The sequence below is a fragment of the Coregonus lavaretus genome (assembly GCF_964263955.1).
Source record: "Coregonus lavaretus genome assembly, chromosome: 17".
Classification (NCBI taxonomy): domain Eukaryota; kingdom Metazoa; phylum Chordata; class Actinopteri; order Salmoniformes; family Salmonidae; genus Coregonus; species Coregonus lavaretus.
Window position 1 is genome coordinate 39,759,958 of NC_140004.1, and position 20,502 is coordinate 39,780,459.

The 20,502-nt window shown below is 45.2% G+C and overlaps 1 protein-coding gene across 1 annotated transcript in view; it reads right to left on the reverse strand.

Moving 5' to 3' along the window:
- Positions 1 to 20,502, reverse strand: part of LOC311144394 (potassium channel subfamily T member 1-like) — a gene marked incomplete at both ends in the record, with an annotated part of 142,492 nt that overhangs the window by 27,461 nt on the left and 94,529 nt on the right. Inside the window, 9 exons of the mRNA XM_084180407.1 lie at positions 2,851 to 3,034; positions 10,447 to 10,541; positions 12,360 to 12,443; positions 13,330 to 13,404; positions 14,116 to 14,175; positions 14,485 to 14,533; positions 14,691 to 14,753; positions 16,132 to 16,234; positions 18,336 to 18,415. Of these exons, the coding sequence (XP_084036533.1) occupies positions 2,851 to 3,034; positions 10,447 to 10,541; positions 12,360 to 12,443; positions 13,330 to 13,404; positions 14,116 to 14,175; positions 14,485 to 14,533; positions 14,691 to 14,753; positions 16,132 to 16,234; positions 18,336 to 18,415 (793 nt within the window). The remainder of the gene's footprint in view (positions 1 to 2,850; positions 3,035 to 10,446; positions 10,542 to 12,359; positions 12,444 to 13,329; positions 13,405 to 14,115; positions 14,176 to 14,484; positions 14,534 to 14,690; positions 14,754 to 16,131; positions 16,235 to 18,335; positions 18,416 to 20,502) is intronic.

Below are 20,502 nucleotides of genomic sequence, written 5' to 3' on the forward strand. Positions count from 1 at the left end.
AGAGTCAGGAGGGTGACAGAGTGAGGAGGGTGACAGAGTCAGGAGGGTGACAGAGTCAGGAGGGTGACAGAGTGAGGAGGGTGACAGAGTCAGGAGGGTGACAGAGTGAGGAGGGTGACAGAGTGAGGAGGGTGACAGAGTGAGGAGGGTGACAGAGTCAGGAGGGTGACAGAGTGAGGAGGGTGACAGAGTCAGGAGGGTGACAGAGTGAGGAGGGTGACAGAGTGAGGAGGGTGACAGAGTGAGGAGGGTGACAGAGTCAGGAGGGTGACAGAGTCAGGAGGGTGACAGAGTCAGGAGGGTGACAGAGTGAGGAGGGTGACAGAGTCAGGAGGGTGACAGAGTCAGGAGGGTGACAGAGTGAGGAGGGTGACAGAGTCAGGAGGGTGACAAAGTGAGGAGGGTGACAGAGTCAGGAGGGTGACAAAGTCAGGAGGGTGACAGAGTGAGGAGGGTGACCGAGTGAGGAGGGTGACAGAGTCAGGAGGGTGACAAAAAGAGAAGGGTGACAGAGTCAGGAGGGTGACAGAGTGAGGAGGGTGACAGAGTGAGGAGGGTGACAGAGTGAGGAGGGTGACAAAAAGAGAAGGGTGACAGAGTCAGGAGGGTGACAGAGTGAGGAGGGTGACAGAGTGAGGAGGGTGACAGAGTCAGGAGGGTGACAGAGTGAGGAGGGTGACAGAGTCAGGTGGGTGACAGAGTCAGGAGGGTGACAGAGTCAGGAGGGTGACAAAAAGAGAAGGGTGACAGAGTGAGGAGGGTGACAGAGTGAGGAGGGTGACAGAGTGAGGAGGGTGACAGAGTCAGGAGGGTGACAGAGTCAGGAGGGTGACAGAGTCAGGAGGGTGACAGAGTCAGGAGGGTGACAAAAAGAGAAGGGTGACAGAGTCAGGAGGGTGACAGAGTGAGGAGGGTGACAGAGTGAGGAGGGTGACAGAGTGAGGAGGGTGACAGAGTCAGGAGGGTGACAGAGTCAGGAGGGTGACAAAAAGAGAAGGGTGACAGAGTCAGGAGGGTGACAGAGTGAGGAGGGTGACAGAGTGAGGAGGGTGACAGAGTGAGGAGGGTGACAGAGTCAGGAGGGTGACAGAGTGAGGAGGGTGACAGAGTCAGGAGGGTGACAGAGTGAGGAGGGTGACAGAGTCAGGAGGGTGACAGAGTCAGGAGGGTGACAGAGTCAGGAGGGTGACAAAAAGAGAAGGGTGACAGAGTCAGGAGGGTGACAGAGTCAGGAGGGTGACAAAAAGAGAAGGGTGACAGAGTCAGGAGGGTGACAGAGTGAGGAGGGTGACAGAGTCAGGAGGGTGACAGAGTGAGGAGGGTGACGGAGTCAGGAGGGTGACAGAGTGAGGAGGGTGACAGAGTCAGGAGGGTGACAGAGTCAGGAGGGTGACAGAGTCAGGAGGGTGACAGAGTCAGGAGGGTGACAGAGTCAGGAGGGTGACAGAGTCAGGAGGGTGACAGTCAGGAGGGTGACAGAGTGAGGAGGGTGACAAAAAGAGAAGGGTGACAGAAAGAGAAGGGTGACAGAAAGAGAAGGGTGACAGAGTGGGGAGTTAAACTGCTGATGCTGCAGGAAGGTTCATTACATTTCTATGGATTCTATTCATCTGTTAATTTATACTGTGGGGATTTAGACCACATACTGTATCAAAAGGTTTAATGAGGAGGGTTGCTGCTGGAACTAAGATACAGGAGGATAACTAACAAGGTGTTGTTGCGCCTCACTCTCAGAGAGAACAAAGCTTTGAGCTGTGTTCTCATTACTGACAATAGATATGAGGTCGGAGCATGACAATCAAATGATGTTCATTCTCAGAAAGTGTTTGCCGTCATGCGGTGGCCTTGTTTACACCAGATGTCTGTTTGTTTGTTCTAGACCAGGAAGTTTGTTCAAGCAGTCTTAGCATTGAGGATGTTACTTCATGACTGGTTACTACTACTGGTATACATCAATCATTTCAAAACAGCTCTTATCAGGTCTTTCTTAAAGGTCTCTTCACAGTCCCCAAGTCCAGAACAGACTATGGGAGGCGACAGTACTACATAGAGCCATGACAACATGGAACTCTATTCCACATCAGGTAACCGATGCAAGCAGTATAATCAGATTTTAAAAACCTATAAAAACACACCTAATGGAACAGCGGGGACTATGAAGAGTCACACACACAGGTACAGACAAACGCATACGCACACAAGCGCTAGCACACACACTCTACACACACGTACATTGTAATCTTGTTGTATGGTGGTATTATACATTTTGTATTGTAGATATGTAATGGTGTAATAATGTTATATGATGTACTGTTTTATATTTTGTTTTATGAGTAATGTAAGTGCCTTAATGTGTTTGGACCCCAGGAAGAGTAGCTGCTGCCTTGGCAGGAACTAATGGGGATCCATAATAAACCCCAGGAAGAGTAGCTGCTGCCTTGGCAGGAACTAATGGGGATCCATAATAAATCCCAGGAAGAGTAGCTGCTGCCTTGGTAGGAACTAATGGGGATCCATAATAAACCCCAGGAAGAGTAGCTGCTGCCTTGGTAGGAACTAATGGGGATCCATAATAAACCCCAGGAAGAGTAGCTGCTGCCTTGGCAGGAACTAATGGGGATCCTTAATAAACCCCAGGAAGAGTAGCTGCTGCCTTGGCAGGAACTAATGGGGATCCCTAATAAATACAAATACAAATCAAAAGTTGTGATAAAGTGTCTAAGAACCATCAACCATTAACCCAGGAAACATTAGGGTACATTATTTTCAGCCTCAATTATCCTTGGAAAAATGTCTGTGGTAATAGTCTATTTTCCCATTGTGTAAGCACTGTTATATCCAGTGTCATACCTGTAGCGGGAGCACCACGAGAGCCACACAGATGAGAATGACTACCAGCAGCTGAGAAGGCCAGATATGAGGTGTGACGTCACCATAGCCCACGGTAGAGAAGGTGACGATGCAGAAATACAGAGAGTTGAAAAGAGTCAGGTTCTGATTAGATGCCCTCTCTAGATGCTGGATACCACACGCCCTGGAAGCAGGAGAGGGATTTCACATTTAGCGGGTTACATTTTGCATGAGGTAGTCTCGTGAGCATAGACGATCAACATTGTGTGTTGCTGAATCTGTGTTTTGGAGAACCACTATAACGCTGGAACTCAGAGCTACAGATGTCGGATCTTAACTTGATCACTCCTTTGTCCCTGAGAATTTTCCTGGTCCATCAGGAAATTCAAATGAGCCCCGTAAGTGGCTGAAAATGAGCAGTTCTCTTTCTCTACATGTGGGGGCAGTCAAGTCATTGGGATCAGGGCTTGCTATCAAAATTATGTTCTCTCTTGTTCGCTCCAACGCTAGGCCTAGGTCCTATTACTGCTACACTCAAATGTACAAAGTCTATCTGAAACGCAGCCATACACATCAACAACCGGTGTTTCATATAGCTTAATAACACAAGATAGATATTGGTCTCCACTAGGCTACGACGTACAAGTGTCAAGTGTATCCTAAGGTTACGAATGAAGTGTCAAAATTGCTGCCTTCAGTGGCACAAATAACTAAATCAACCGATTGACTTGATGTAGATATACATTTCAGTCGAGGGTTATTTCACCCCAGATCTTCATAAGAAATGACAATATCAGACACTGTTGGATAACATGAATAGGAAACTCATAACAGTCAGTAGGCTACACCAACATTAGTTTCCAATCATACAGAGTGTCAAAACGATTGCCCAGCACTAGGCGCGGACTTGTAATGCTCAGCACCGAAGCGTGCTGCTCAGACCACTGCACTACGGCAGTTCACAACGCTCTAGCAAGCCGGGAGAATACTTTATGATACTTGATGGCATGAGGTCGGTTGGTTTGCGGAGCCTTCTCCAAACCATAGCCCCCTAGGTACGGTACTGCGTTGTATAGCCTTCAAACACCGCTTCCAGTTGCCCCCTGGCGGCGATTATACATTTGAAATATTTATTCAAATCCTCCTGCTGCAGGATTATTTTCCTTCTGTGACTAAATGGGTCATATTAAGATCCGACATCTGTACGCATGAGGAAACAGCAGTGAGCTTATTTGAATAAGGACAGGTTCAATTAAAACATGGACACATTGAATGATCAAAGAGAAAGGTGAATTATACATGTAATGGTGATAGGATGATGATCCAATATAACCTAACTTACTGTTACAATTTAGCCTGAGTCCTACTGTTCAAATCAAATCAAATTTTATTGGTCACATGCGCCGAATACAACAGGTGCAGACATTACAGTGAAATGCTTACTTACAGCCCTTAACCAACAGTGCATTTATTTTTAACAAAAAAAGTAAAAATAAAACAACAACAAAAAAAGTGTTGAGAAAAAAAAAAGAGCAGAAGTAAAATAAAATAACAGTAGGGAGGCTATATACAGTGGGGAGAACAAGTATTTGATACACTGCCGATTTTGCAGGTTTTCCTACTTACAAAGCATGTAGAGGTCTGTAATTTTTATCATAGGTACACTTCAACTGTGAGAGACGGAATCTAAAACAAAAATCCAGAAAATCACATTGTATGATTTTTAAGTAACTAATTTGCATTTTATTGCATGACATAAGTATTTGATACATCAGAAAAGCAGAACTTAATATTTGGTACAGAAACCTTTGTTTACAATTACAGAGATCATACGTTTCCTGTAGGTCTTGACCGGGTTTGCACACACTGCAGCAGGGATTTTGGCCCACTCCTCCATACAGACCTTCTCCAGATCCTTCAGGTTTCGGGGCTGTCGCTGGGCAATACGGACTTTCAGCTCCCTCCAAAGATTTTCTATAGGGTTCAAGTCTGGAGACTGGCTAGGCCACTCCAGGACCTTGAGATGCTTCTTACGGAGTCACTCCTTAGTTGCCCTGGCTGTGTGTTTCGGGTCGTTGTCATGCTGGAAGACCCAGCCACGACCCATCTTCAATGCTCTTACTGAGGGAAGGAGGTTGTTGGCCAAGATCTCGCAATACATGGCCCCATCCATCCTCCCCTCAATACAGTGCAGTCGTCCTGTCCCCTTTGCAGAAAAGCATCCCCAAAGAATGATGTTTCCACCTCCATGCTTCACGGTTGGGATGGTGTTCTTGGGGTTGTACTCATCCTTCTTCTTCCTCCAAACACGGCGAGTGGAGTTTAGACCAAAAAGCTCTATTTTTGTCTCATCAGACCACATGACCTTCTCCCATTCCTCCTCTGGATCATCCAGATGGTCATTGGCAAACTTCAGATGGGCCTGGACATGCGCTGGCTTGAGCAGGGGGACCTTGCGTGCGCTGCAGGATTTTAATCCATGACGGCGTAGTGTGTTACTAATGGTTTTCTTTGAGACTGTGGTCCCAGCTCTCTTCAGGTCATTGACCAGGTCCTGCCGTGTAGTTCTGGGCTGGTCCCTCACCTTCCTCATGATCATTGATGCCCCACGAGGTGAGATCTTGCATGGAGCCCCAGACCGAGGGTGATTGACCGTCATCTTGAACTTCTTCCATTTTCTAATAATTGCGCCAACAGTTGTTGCCTTCTCACCAAGCTGCTTGCCTATTGTCCTGTAGCCCATCCCAGCCCAGAATGTTATCCCTGATGTCCTTACACAGCTCTCTGGTCTTGGCCATTGTGGAGAGGTTGGAGTCTGTTTGATTGAGTGTGTGGACAGGTGTCTTTTATACAGGTAACGAGTTCAAACAGGTGCAGTTAATACAGGTAATGAGTGGAGAACAGGAGGGCTTCTTAAAGAAAAACTAACAGGTCTGTGAGAGCCGGAATTCTTACTGGTTTGTAGGTGATCAAATACTTATGTCATGCAATAAAATGCAAATTAATTACTTTAAAATCATACAATGTGATTTTCTGGATTTTTGTTTTAGATTCCGTCTCTCACAATTTAAGTGTACCTATGATAAAAATTACAGACCTCTACATGCTTTGTAAGTAGGAAAACCTGCAAAATCAGCAGTGTATCAAATACTTGTTCTCCCCACTGTATACAGGGGGGTACCGGTGCAGAGTCAATGTGCGGGGGCACCGGCTAGTTGAGATAGTTGAAGTAATATGTACATGTGGGTAGAGTTAAAGTGACTATGCATAAATAATTAACAGAGTAGCAGCAGCGTAAAAAGGATGGGGTGGGGGGGCAGTGCAAATAGTCCGGGTAGCCATGATTAGCTGTTCAGGAGTCTTATGGCTTGGGGGTAGAAGCTGTTGAGAAGTCTTTTGGACCTAGACTTGGCACTCCGGTACCGCTTGCCGTGCGGTAGCAGAGAGAACAGTCTATGACTAGGGTGGCTGGAGTCTTTGACAATTTTGAGGGCCTTCCTCTGACACCGCCTGGTATAGAGGTCCTTGATGGCAGGAAGCTTGGCCCCAGTGATGTACTGGACGGTACGCACTACCCTCTGTAGTGCCTTGCGGTCGGAGGCCAAGCAGTTGCCATACCAGGCGGTGATGCAACCAGTCAGGATGCTCTCGATGGTTCAGCTGTAGAATTTTTTGAGGATCTGAGGACCCATGCCAAATCTTTTCAGTCTCCTGAGGGGGAATAGGCTTTGTCGTGCCCTCTTCACGACTGTCTTGGTGTGTTTGGACCATGATAGTTCGTTGGTGATGTGGACACCAAGGAACTTGAAGCTCTCAACCTGTTCCACTACAGCCCCGTCGATGAGAATGGGGGCGTGCTCAGTCCTCTTTTTTTTCCTGTAGTCCACAATCATCTCCTTTGTCTTGGTCATGTTGAGGGAGAGGTTGTTGTCCTGGCACCACACGGCCAGGTCTCTGACCTCCTCCCTATAGGCTGTCTCATCGTTGTCGGTGATCAGGCCTACCACTGTTGTGTCGTCGGCAAACTTAATGATGGTGTTGGAGTCGTGCCTGGCCATGCAGTCATGGGTGAACAGAGAGTACAGGAGGGGACTGAGCACGCACCCCTGAGGGGCCCCCGTGTTGAGGATCAGTGTGGCAGATGTGTTGTTACCTACCCTTACCACCTGGGGGCGGCCCGTCAGGAAGTCCAGGATCCAGTTGCAGAGGGAAGTGTTTAGTCCCAGGATCCTTAGCTTAGTGATGAGCTTAGAGGGCACTATGGTGTTGAATGCTGAGCTGTAGTCAATGAATAGCATTCTCACGTAGGTGTTCCTCTTGTCCAGGTGGGAAAGGGCAGTGTGGAGTGCAATAGAGATTGCATCATCTGTGGATCTGTTGGGGCGGTATGCAAATTGGAGTGGGTCTAGGGTTTCTGGGATAATGCTGTTGATGTGAGCCATGACCAGCCTTTCAAAGCACTTCATGGCTACAGACGTCAGTGCTACGGGTCGGTAGTCATTTAGGCAGGTTATCTTAGAGTCCTTGGGCACGGGGACTATGGTGGTCTGCTTGAAACATGTTGGTATTACAGACTCAGTCAGGGACATGTTGAAAATGTCAGTGAAGACACTTGCCAGTTGGTCAGCACATGCTCGGAGTACACGTCCTGGTAATCCGTCTGGCCCTGCGGCCTTGTGAATGTTGACCTGCTTAAAAGTCTTACTCACATCGGCTACGGAGAGCGTGATCACATAGTCATCCGGAACAGCTGGTGCTCTCATGCATGCTTCAGTGTTGCTTGCCTCGAAGCGAGCATAGAAGTGGTTTAGCTCGTCTGGTAGGCTTGTGTCACTGGGCAGCTCGCGGCTGTGCTTCCCTTTGTAGTCTGTAATAGTTTTCAAGCCCTGCCACATCCGACGAGCGTCAGAGCCAGTGTAGTACGATTCAATCTTAGTCCTGTATTGACTCTTTGCCTGTTTGATGGTTCGTCGGAGGTCATAGCGGGATTTCTTATAAGCGTCCGGGTTAGAGTCCCGTTCCTTGAAAGCGGCAGCTCTACCCTTTAGCTCAGTGCGGATGTTTCCTGTAATCCATGGCTTCTGGTTGGGGTATGTACGTACGGTCACTGTGGGGACGACATCATCGATGTACTTATTGATGAAGCCAGTGACTGATGTGGTGTACTCCTCAATGCTGTCTGAAGAATCCCGGAACATGTTCCAGTCTGTGCTAGCAAAACAGTCCTGTAGCTTAGCATCTGCGTCATCTGACCACTTTTTTATTAACCGAGTCACTGGTGCTTCCTGCTTTAGTTTTTGCTTATAAGCAGGAATCAGGAGGATAGAGTTATGGTCAGATTTGCCAAATGGAGGGCGAGGGAGAGCTTTGTATGCGTCTCTGTGTGTGGAGTAAAGGTGGTCTAGTGTTTTTTTTCCTGTTCTCATCGCTCGTGATATTTAAACAGACAGTTTGACATGCATATACTTTCCACAATGAAATTCAGCCTGGCAGATTAAGGATCAAAACCCTACTTTCCCAACGATCGATGCAACGCAACACTTCTGCTCTGATATGTGTAATCAGTGAGAATGACACCATTGATTCTGCTGTCTGTTCTGCCTGACTTCCTCAGTTAATTCCCTGTATTGGATAACGTGGAGTCAAGATGTTAGTGGATGGAGGAGAGGAGAAGGTCCCAGGGAGCTCCAGGGATGAAAGGGGGAGATCAGGGGCTGCATTTCATTCTAGAGAGTTGTTTCCTTTCCTCCTACAGTGGCTTGCGAAAGTATTCACCCCCCTTGGCTCTTTTTTCTATTTTGTTGCATTACAACCTGGAATTCAAATGGATTTTGGGGGTTTGTATCATTTGATTTACACAACATGCCTACCACTTTGAAGATGCAAAATAAGAAATAAGACAAAGTCAATACTCTGTAGAGCCACCTTTTGCAGCAATTACAGCTGCAAGTCTCTTGGGGTATGTCTCTATAAGCTCGGCACATCTAGCCACTGGGATTTTTTCCCATTCTTCAAGGAAAAACTGCTCCAGCTCCTTCAAGTTGGATGGGTTCCGCTGGTGTACAGCAATCTTTAAGTCATACCACAGATTCTCAATTGGATTGAGGTCTGGGCTTTGATTAGGCCATTCCAAGACATTTAAATGTTTCCCCTTAAACCACTCGAGTGTTGCTTTAGCAGTATGCTTAGGGTCATTGTCCTGCTGGAAGGTGAACCTCCGTCCCAGTCTCAAATCTCTGGAAGACTGAAACAGGTTTCCCTCAAGAATTTCCCTGTATTTAGCGCCATCCATCATTCCTTCAATTTTGACCAGTTTCCCAGTCCCTGCCGATGAAAAACATCCTCACAGCATGATGCTGCCACCACCATGCTTCACTGTGGGGATGGTGTTCTTGGGATGATGAGAGGTGTTGGGTTTCCGCCAGACATTGCGTTTTCCTTGATGGCCAAAAAGCTAAATTTTTGTCTCATCTGACCAGATTACCTTCTTCCATATGTTTGGGAGTCTCCCACATGCCTTTTGGCGAACACCAAATGTGTTTGCTTATTTTTTTCTTTAAGCAATGGCTTTTTTCTGGCCACTCTTCCGTAAAGCCCAGCTCTGTGGAGTGTACGGCTTAAAGTGGTCCTATGGACAGATACTCCAATCTCCGCTGTGGAGCTTTGCAGCTCCTTCAGGGTTATTTTTGGTCTCTTTGTTGCCTCTGATTATAGCCCTCCTTGCCTGGTCCGTGAGTTTGGGTGGGCGGCCCTCTCTTGGCAGGTTTGTTGTGATGCCATATTCTTTCCATTTTTTAATAATGGATTTAATGGTGCTCCGTGGGATGTTCAAAGTTTCGAATATTATTTTATAACCCAACCCTGATCTGTACTTCTCCACAACTTTGTCCCTGACCTGTTTGGAGAGCTCCTTGGTCTTCATGGTGCTGCTTGCTTGGTGGTGCCCCTTGCTTAGTGGTGTTGCTTTTCAGAACAGGTGTATATATATTGAGATCATGTGACACTTAGATTGCACACAGGTGGACTTTATTTAACTAATTATGTGACTTCTGAAGGTAATTGGTTGCACCAGATCTTGTTTAGGGGCTTCATAGCGAAGGGGGTGAATACATATGCACACACCACTTTTCCGTTATTTATTTTTTAGAATCTTTTGAAACAAGTTATTTTTTTCATTTCTCTTCACCAATTTGGACTATTTTGTGTATGTCCATTACATGAAATAAAAATTCATTTAAATTACAGGTTGTATTGCAACAAAATAGGAAAAACGCCAAGGGGGATGAATACTTTTGCAAGGCACTGTATATGCCCTTGTTCACTCCCCTTCACAGATCTGAAACAACTGGGCATGAGAAAACTATCTCAGTGGGCCAAGCTGGTTGTTGATGATGTCATTCGAACCAGTCTTGCCCACTTGGATAGCTCCACCTCATTCTTTCAATGTTGCTTACACCTAAACAGATTTTATCAGATCTGTGACTGGGAATGAAAAAGGGCAGATGGGAGGGACCTCCTTTGTGGAATGAGATGAAGCCAATGGGCCCAGATCCAAGGAGCTCCAGGGAAGAGAGGCTGGGATCAGAGGACACATACCCAGTGAAGACCAGACAGAGTAGGGTGCAGATGAGGATGAGGACCTGGTTGAACATGGCAGAGTGGTTCCTCTGGATGGCACGATGAAGATCGTTCTGAGGATAAAGAGGGGGAGGGATAGAAGCAGAGAGAGAGAAGGAGAGATACAGAGAGAGGGAAGGAGAGATACAGAGAGAGGGAAGGAGAGATACAGAGAGAGGGAAGGAGAGATACAGAGTGAGAGAAGGAGAGATACAGAGAGAGGGAAGGAGAGATACAGAGAGAGAGAAGGAGAGATACAGAGAGAGGGAAGGAGAGATACAGAGAGAGAGAAGGAGAGATACAGAGAGAGAGAAGGAGAGATACAGAGAGAGGGAAGGAGAGATACAGAGAGAGAGAAGGAGAGATACAGAGAGAGGGAAGGAGAGATACAGAGTGAGAGAAGGAGAGATACAGAGAGAGAGAAGGAGAGATACAGAGAGAGAGAAGGAGAGATACAGAGAGAGAAGGAGAGATACAGAGAGAGAGAAGGAGAGATACAGAGAGAGAGAAGGAGAGATACAGAGAGAGAGAAGGAGAGATACAGAGAGAGAGAAGGAGAGATACAGAGAGAGGGAAGGAGAGATACAGAGTTAGAGAAGGAGAGATACAGAGAGAGAAGGAGAGATACAGAGAGAGAGAATGAGAGATACAGAGAGAGAGAAGGAGAGATACAGAGAGAGGGAAGGAGATATACAGAGAGAGAGAAGGAGAGATACAAAGAGAGAGATGGAAAGATACAGAGAGAGGGAAGGAGAGATACAGAGAGAGGGAAGGAGATATACAGAGAGAGAGAATGAGAGATACAGAGAGAGATGGAGAGATACAGAGAGAGGGAAGGAGAGATACAGAGAGAGGGAAGGAGAGATACAGAGAGAGAGAAGGAGAGATACAGAGAGAGAGAAGGAGAGATACAGAGAGAGGGAAGGAGAGATACAGAAAGAGGATTAGGGTTCATGTTAAATCGGTTGGTCAGTCAGTTGGTCTGCTGTGCTGGTCAGTCTATCTGTCTGTCTGCTTATTCATCTACTGCACCATCTATCTATCTATTTATTTAGTTATAAAACCTATCTGCCTTGCTGGTTACTTTGATACTGATGCAGTCAACCATTCACGACCTTCCCTCAGATACAGCATGCAGTCCATGCCACACCTTGTTAATGTTTCTGATTGGCTGAAGCCTCCCTTCAGTCTCTTCAAGCTACCTACCCACCACGTCCCTTCACACCTTGTTAATGTTTCTGTTTGGCTGAAGCCTCCCTTCAGTCTCTTCAAGCTACCTACCCACCACGTCTCTTCACACCTTGTTAATGTTTCTGTTTGGCTGAAACCTCCCTTCAATCTCTTCAAGCTACCTACCCACCACGTCCCTTCACACCTTGTTAATGTTTCTGTTTGGCTGAAGCCTCCCTTCAATCTCTTCAAGCTACCTACCCACCACGTCCCTTCATACCTTGTGTTTGTTTCTGGCTGGCTGACTAGCTAATTCCCTTCAACTTCTCCAGGCTGGACCTGTTCTTCCTCTCAGAACTGGTCTCCTTGGCCCTGGACCTAACCATCTGCCCACAGAGATACATGCTGGCTCTGGCTCAAATCTATACTCATTGACGGTCTGCTTTCCCCCCCAAAAAAATTAACTGACTGGGAATCTACAGACTATCCATAACCAGGGAATTCTTACCACTGTTTTTCTCCACCCACATAATGCAGAGTTAAGTTATTCTATAGCAACTATTCTGCAAGCAGGCTATATACAGTATAATTTATGAGAAGTTAAGCATTTTAATAGGAAGAACCCATGTATTCCCTGCGAACAAAACAACATAATTATAACGCCAATGCAACCATTTCTGTCCAGTTTTGCCTGCTGCGTTATGGCTATAGCATATACTCACAATCATATTCTCCAGGGCACACTTGGCTAACCAGCAGTTGAGAAACACTGGGATGAAGATGTTTCTCAATGGACGCCAGAAGATCTGAAGAGACAATTGTATGAATTCATATGCACAGTGTGCAGTGTATGCACCTACCATCAAGTTTCAATACTCACAGTCTCACATTACCATACTTCCAGCTCTCTAGAGCCTGGAATCACGGCTATGATACTCATCATATAAAATATAAACATTGCAAAAGTCATATGTTGGCTTCTACCCCCAAGCCATCAGACTGCTGAACATCAAATGGCCAACCGGACTATTTACACTGACCCCCAACCCCCCAGTTTTTACACTGCTGCTACTTGCTGTTTATTATCTATGCATAGTCACTTTACCCCAACCTACATGTACAAATTACCTCGACTAACCTGTACCTCCGCACATTGACTCGGTACCGATACCCCCTGTATATAGCCTCGTTATTGTTATTTTATTGTGTTACTTTTTATTTTATTTTTTACTTTAGTTTATTTAGTAAATATCTTCTTAACTCTATTTCTTCAAATGCATTGTTGGTTAAGGGCTTGTAAGTAATCACTTCACGGTAAGATCTACACTTGATTTGATGTTCACTAATTGGCCTTGTTTGCTTTGTGGCATATGGTTTGAGCCACTGAAATGAATCTATTTTTCAGCACCACATTTCTCATGGTGTAGGCAACAACTCATTTGTACTCTGTCACATTTCTCTGTTGGACGTTGTGTGCATGCTCCATGATGAATACAGAATATCAGAGGGACGTCACACAACGTGAATTCACAATCAGACCAGAGCCATTCAATACCAAAACATCATCAGCACGCCTGAAGCCCATTGATATTAGGTGTCTATTTTAAATATTTGATTATGGTACAGATGGAAAACAAGGTGTGTGTGTGTGCGCGTGCGCGTGCGTGTGAAATCAGGTAGAAGAAGACTCACAGTGATTATAAATGGCACGGTATTGATCATCTCCAGAATGAAGGAGATCTGGAACATCTGCTCCCAGATATTCCCCTGAAAGATAGAAACAGGATCAATGTGTGAGTAAGGCAATAAGGTTCTGGCTCTGTCTGTGGACTAATAACAGTGATAGTGATATGGTACGAATCCCCCCAAAACAATGTTAATACTGTTGGAATAATCAGACCTCGGTTCAAATAATGTTCGACATCATTTAAAATACTTTAGCTGGGTTTGACTGCGCTTGCCTGGCGCAATGGAACCAATTCTGCCAACCCTTCCCATCTGGCACTACAGGCAGGAGAGAACATAATGACAGGATTCATTAAAACAATTGGGGATTGAAGCCATCTGCCAAAACGAAGCAAAACAAAAAAACACACTGCACTTTGTCTTCCTAACGTAAAAGTAAAACAGCCTAATTAATTAAAGGGTAGTAGCACTGCAGCAGTAATGAGCTATTTAAGGAAAGAGCCCAATTGAACGAAAAAAATCAATGTAGGACGGACACCTCATCTTTCATTCATTAGGATTCCATGGTTAATTTGTATAGTGTATTAATGACCTGTTCTTCTGGCTCAGGTTAGAGCTGAGGCTGGCGCTTAAAAAATATGCCAGAAAGTTCACCAATTAATTGCAATCTCGCAAAGACACGACACATGACTCTGCTTGACAGAATGAATGAAATGACGTCCTTTGTGGTGTCGATTATATCCTGTGAGCAGTGTGAAAGGAGCCTGACAGAGTAGAGCTGAGGTGTCTTACTTTGTAGCTGAGATATGTAAGGAGCATCGCCTCCAGGAAGCTGATTAAGGCCACGATCACCTGGAGCAGAGTAGAGTAGAGGCACACAGATTACCAGGGCTGCAATCTTGCCACATAACCTCCCAGGCAATCCATCACTGAGGAAAATATGTGTTTTCTGTTCTAAAATCTTTTCATATGGGAGGCTGTGAGTGTTCAGATGTCTTGTTTTGCTAATGTATTGGCTACAGGGGAAGGGGGAGATGGTCAGGGAAATGTTCACTTGTGAGTTTGACCCAGAGTGATTACTTGGCTATTGTTGAATGGAAGAAATGAGAAGCCAGTAATGTATTATCAAAGCAGTGTCAGTGAATCTCAGTCTTCTTTTACCTGTATTGCCCATACAGGAACCCTTCTGTTCACCCAGAAAATCAACTCCCTTTCACAAGACAAAACAATGGTATTGATTACACTCTATATATTGATTATTAGGCAAGACTAATTACAAACACCACCTGATAGCTGTGATATAAACACAATAAAAAACCCATTCAAAGCCCGGGAGAGCATGTAAATGTTTGACCCTCATAACTCACCAGTTGATTTCTGTGCTTTCTGTAGATTCTGCTGCTGTGTTTGTTCGGTTCTGACAGTTCACACTGCAGAGGAAATCCATTGCAAAGGGAAGTCGTTCAGAGAGAGAGAGCGTGTGGTGAAATATATACCCTGTGGCTTATAGGCACCTTCACTCACTCTGTGTGTTGTCATGGTGATGGATTGGAGGCAGAGGGACTATTTCTTTAAGAGCAGCCGGTGGCGATATATACAATAAAAAACATCCTGCTTCCACATCACTACACTGAGAGAGAGAATGCCCCTTCACCATCGCCGCTGCTCTTTAAAGCCTTTTGTGTCTCAGACAGATATAACATTCATTCCAAACTCTGGATCTATCTTATCTTGACCAAATACCATTTTATTTTCAACTTTGGGTAAAAGTTAACGGTAGATTCTCTGAATCAGACAATACCTGAATAGATACCATCTTTTTAGATTTGATCTAGCTACTGAACAAAAAATATAAACGCAACAAGTAAAGTGTTGGTCACATGTTTCATGAGCTGAAATAAAAGATCCCAGAAATATTCCATATGCACAAAAAGCTTATTTCTCTCAAATTGTGTGCACAAATTTGTTTACATGCCTGTTAGTGAACATTTCTCCTTTGCCAAGATAATTCATCCACCTCACAGGTGTGGCATATCAAGAAGCTGATTAAACAGCATGATCATTACACAGGTGCACCTTGTGCTGGGTACAATAAAAGGCCACTCTAAAATATGCAGTTTTGTCACACAACACAGTGCCACAGGTGTTTCAAGTTTTGAGGGAGCATGCAATTGGCATGCTGATTGCAGGAATGTCCAACAGAGCTGTTGCCAAAGAATATGCCAGAGAATTTCTCTACCATAAGCCACCTCCAACATCGTTTTAGAGAATTTGGCAGTACGTCCACACGGCCTCACTACCACAGACCACGTGTAACCACGCCAGCCTAGGACCTCCACATCCGGCTTCTTCACCTGCGGGATCGTTTGAGGCGGGGGAGGGGGTACTGAGGAGTATTTCTGTCTGTAATAAAGCCCTTTTGTGGGGAAACACTCATTCTGATTGGCTGGGCCTGGCTCCCCAGTGGGTTGGCCTGGCTCCCAAGTGGGTGGGCCTATGCCCTCCCAGGCCCACCCATGGCTGTGCCCCTGCCCAATCATGTGAAATCCATAGATTAGGGCCTAATGAATTTATTTCAGTTGACTGATTTCCTTATATGAACTGTAACTCAGTAAAATCTTTGAAATTGTTGCATGTTGCGTTTATATTTTTGTTCAGTATATATAAATATATAAGAGTAAAATTTGATAACTCCAACACAATGTGTTCAACACCCGAATTAGAAATCACAGTTTAACAAATGCTACGGTCACTAGTAGGAAATGAAATAATAGGATTTATTAGGAGATTAAATGAGCAGTTATTCACCATACACCAGTGACCTGTTCGGGGTCGTCCAGAGCCACTCTGAGGACGTATAGGGCACACGTCAACAGCTTCAAGGAGAAGTTAAACAGACGGATCCTCAGGCCTGCAGGGGAACAAACGCAATAGAGAACACTAAAGGCCAAATCTTAACCTGTTTCCCAGAGGGAATTAAACAATTATAGTTGACAAAGGTCAAATGAAGCTTATGGGAAGGAATAACATACCATGGTAAAGTAAAGAGTAACTGAATTTGTGCTGATTTATATTGAAAAAACAAATCTGTTTAATCTGGCCTATATGAGTAAATCTGGCTAATGTTTGCTGTCATGTTTCTGTAACGCAACACACATTGGTATGGGAATATACAAGTCTAGAAAGTTTGTTTTTAACTGCCCAGAAACTGAACTTAGTGAGTCTGACAGGTAAACCATCTCTCCTCACCTGAGCCTGTGTCAGTACTGCCCTTCTAGTTGCTGTTCTGCCCGTCTCTGGACAGAATAAAGTGACTACTGTATATCTGTCTATGCACAGAACCGGTGACTCTACCCTACCGGACATCTCTCCTTACCACAACCCTACCTGTTTAAGTGACATGATGTTGCCCAGGCTGTGTTGCTACTCTGCCAGGTCTAAAGTGACTCTATCTGTCTATGCACAGAGCCGTGACGACCAGGCTTCATGCTGGTCTGGCAGACCGTCACAACGGATGTCTCTGATTCAGAGGGTTTGGGTTAAATGCGGAAGACCTATTTCGGTTGAATGTATTCGGTTGTACAACTGACTAGGTATCCCCTTTACCCCTCCCTTTCTCTTTCACACACAGCTCCCAGCAACAACATATCACAGGTCTGCTTTGAAGACAGGGTGAACTGCTATGGTGTTAGATCCACAACTATATGACAACCTGTGGGGGAGATCGTGTTTGCTTTATGTTGTGGCAGGTATGTAAACCAGTAGAATAGAGGACTACTTATTGTGATATATCAGGAAGAAGACCCAATTAACACAACATGCTGTCAGTAAAGCCATTACAACAACACTGGCTCTCGCACAATGCTGAACACACACAATGACACACACACACACGCGCACACACACACACACACACACACACACACACACACACACACACACACACACACACACACACACACACACACACACAATGACACACATACACACACACACACTGACACACACACACACACACACACACACACACACACACACACAATGACACACACACACACACACACACACACACAATGACACACACACACATCAGCACCCACACAACTTGCCTGGCTGCAGATACACATGTCAGTCAGAGGGTGGCGCTAGCTGCCTTAAAGACTGTTCACGTTTCAATCAACCAAGCCTCCCATTTCATCTCTTTGCAGTATTAATACAGCAGTGACACAGTTACAAAAAAAACACCCACATCAAACGCTTCACAATGGGTTTGAATTGAACAGGGGCCAAAACAATCTGGCTTAGCAAGCAGTAAACTCTATAGAGTTGGCGTGGCCTTTCTATTTGGCCATGATATTTTCTCTGTAAGTGATGGGAAGTTGTTCAGAGATATTGACAAGCACATAGGAAGCACTAACAACATACTGCAGCAATTACACACGCACACAGACACACACACACACGCATGTAAAGACACACACACACACACACACTGGCACAATCGCACAAAAACACACACACACACACACACACAAACAAACAGACACACACACACACACAAACACACACACACACAGGCACACACATGCATGTACAAACACACAGGTACGCACGCAGGAAAACACAAGCACACAGAGATTGTAGACATTGTGCATTGTGGGTGTCAAGTTGACAGTTCCAATGTCTTTTTCAGAATGTAGGAGCAATCCCACCCTGGCTGTATCCATTACTTATGTCCTAATAAGAAATGATAATACTCTCTCCCTCAACAGAATACCTAAAGCATTGTCCTCCTGACAGCAACATGGTGTGCAGACCTAAGATACAGCAGCATGCGTCAAGACAACTAATTGAAGAACCAGACTAGAGCTGAAATTGGATCTGCAATAGACTTTAATGACTTACGTTACTGTATTCCCCTGCATTAGGAGGACCTTTGTGACTTCCTAGTTATGTTGTGTTATATGAGACAGTAATAAAGTCCAAACTTCTCTGTGCTGTACTCCACTTACTTGACCTTTGGTTTTTGATGAAGAACAGCTTAAGCCTCTCCTTGAAGGTGTTTTCATTCACATAAAACTCCACCTGCACCCTGGAGAGAGAGAGAGAGAGAGACAGTCAGTACATCTACCATATAACTCCTCCTGCACCCTGGAGAGAGAGAGAGAGAGAGAGAGACAGTCAGTACATCTACCATATAACTCCTGCTGCACCCTGCAGAGAGACAGAGACAGTCAGTACATCTACCATAGAACTCCTCCTGCACCCTGCAGAGAGACAGAGACAGTCAGTACATCTACCATAGAACTCCTCCTGCACCCTGCAGAGAGACAGAGACAGTCAGTATATCTACCATAGAACTCCTCCTGCACCCTGCAGAGAGACAGAGACAGTCAGTATATCTACCATAGAACTCCTCCTGCACCCTGCAGAGAGACAGAGACAGTCAGTATATCTACCATAGAACTCCTCCTGCACCCTGCAGAGAGACAGAGACAGTCAGTACATCTACCATAGAACTCCTCCTGCACCCTGCAGAGAGACAGAGACAGTCAGTACATCTACCATGGAATGACTAATGCATCCATATAGAAGGACCATGGTTATTTGATTGAACTGTTTTGTGATATCAGTGAGTAGACAAGCTTAAGCATGATGCATTGTGTTGTTGAATGCTGGAAGGCTCTGGTCTCTTTGTTTATCTGTTACCTCGGAGGCCTTCAGCAGTGTGAGACAATGAAAAATAGCATATACAGTGGGGAAAAAAAGTATTTAGTCAGCCACCAATTGTGCATGTTCTCCCACTTAAAAAGATGAGAGAGGCCTGTAATTTTCATCATAGGTACACGTCAACTATGACAGACAAATTGAGAATTTTTTTTCCAGAAAATCACATTGTAGGATTTTTAATGAATTTATTTGCAAATGATGGTGGAAAATAAGTATTTGGTCACCTACAAACAAGCAAGATTTCTGGCTCTCACAGACCTGTAACTTCTTCTTTATGAGGCTCCTCTGTCCTCCACCCGTTACCTGTATTAATGGCACCTGTTTGAACTTGTTATCAGTATAAAAGACACCTGTCCACAACCTCAAACAGTCACACTCCAAACTCCACTATGGCCAAGACCAAAGAGCTGTCAAAGGACACCAGAAACAAAATTGTAGACCTGCACCAGGCTGGGAAGACTGAATCTGCAATAGGTAAGCAGCTTGGTTTGAAGAAATCAACTGTGGGAGCAATTATTAGGAAATGGAAGACATACAAGACCACTGATAATCTCCCTCGATCTGGGGCTCCACGCGAGATCTCACCCCGTGGGGTCAAAATGATCACAAGAACGGTGATAAAAAATCCCAGAACCACACGGGGGGACCTAGTGAATGACCTGCAGAGAGCTGGGACCAAAGTAACAAAGCCTACCATCAGTAACACACTACGCCGCCAGGGACTCAAATCCTGCAGTGCCAGATGTTTCCCCCTGCTTAAGCCAGTACATGTCCAGGCCCGTCTGAAGTTTGCTAGAGTGCATTTGGATGATCCAGAAGAGGATTGGGAGAATGTCATATGGTCAGATGAAACTAATATAGAACTTTTTGGTAAAAACTCAACTCGTCGTGTTTGGAGGACAAAGAATGCTGAGTTGCATCCAAAGAACACCATACCTACTGTGAAGCATGGGGGTGGAAACATCATGCTTTGGGGCTGTTTTTCTGCAAAGGGACCAGGACGACTGATCCGTGTAAAGGAAAGAATGAATGGGGCCATGTATCGTGAGAATTTGAGTGAAAACCTCCTTCCATCAGCAAGGGCATTGAAGATGAAACGTGGCTGGGTCTTTCAGCATGACAATGATCCCAAACACACCGCCCGGGCAACGAAGGAGTGGCCTAGCCAGTCTCCAGATCTCAACCCCATAGAAAATCTTTGGAGGGAGTTGAAAGTCTGTGTTGCCCAGCGACAGCCCCAAAACATCACTGCTCTAGAGGAGATCTGCATGGAGGAATGGGCCAAAATACCAGCAACAGTGTGTGAAAACCTTGTGAAGACTTACAGAAAACGTTTGACCTGTGTCATTGCTAACAAAGGGTATATAACAATGTATTGAGAAACTTTTGTTATTGACCAAATACTTATTTTCCACCATAATTTGCAAATAAATTCATTAAAAATCCTAC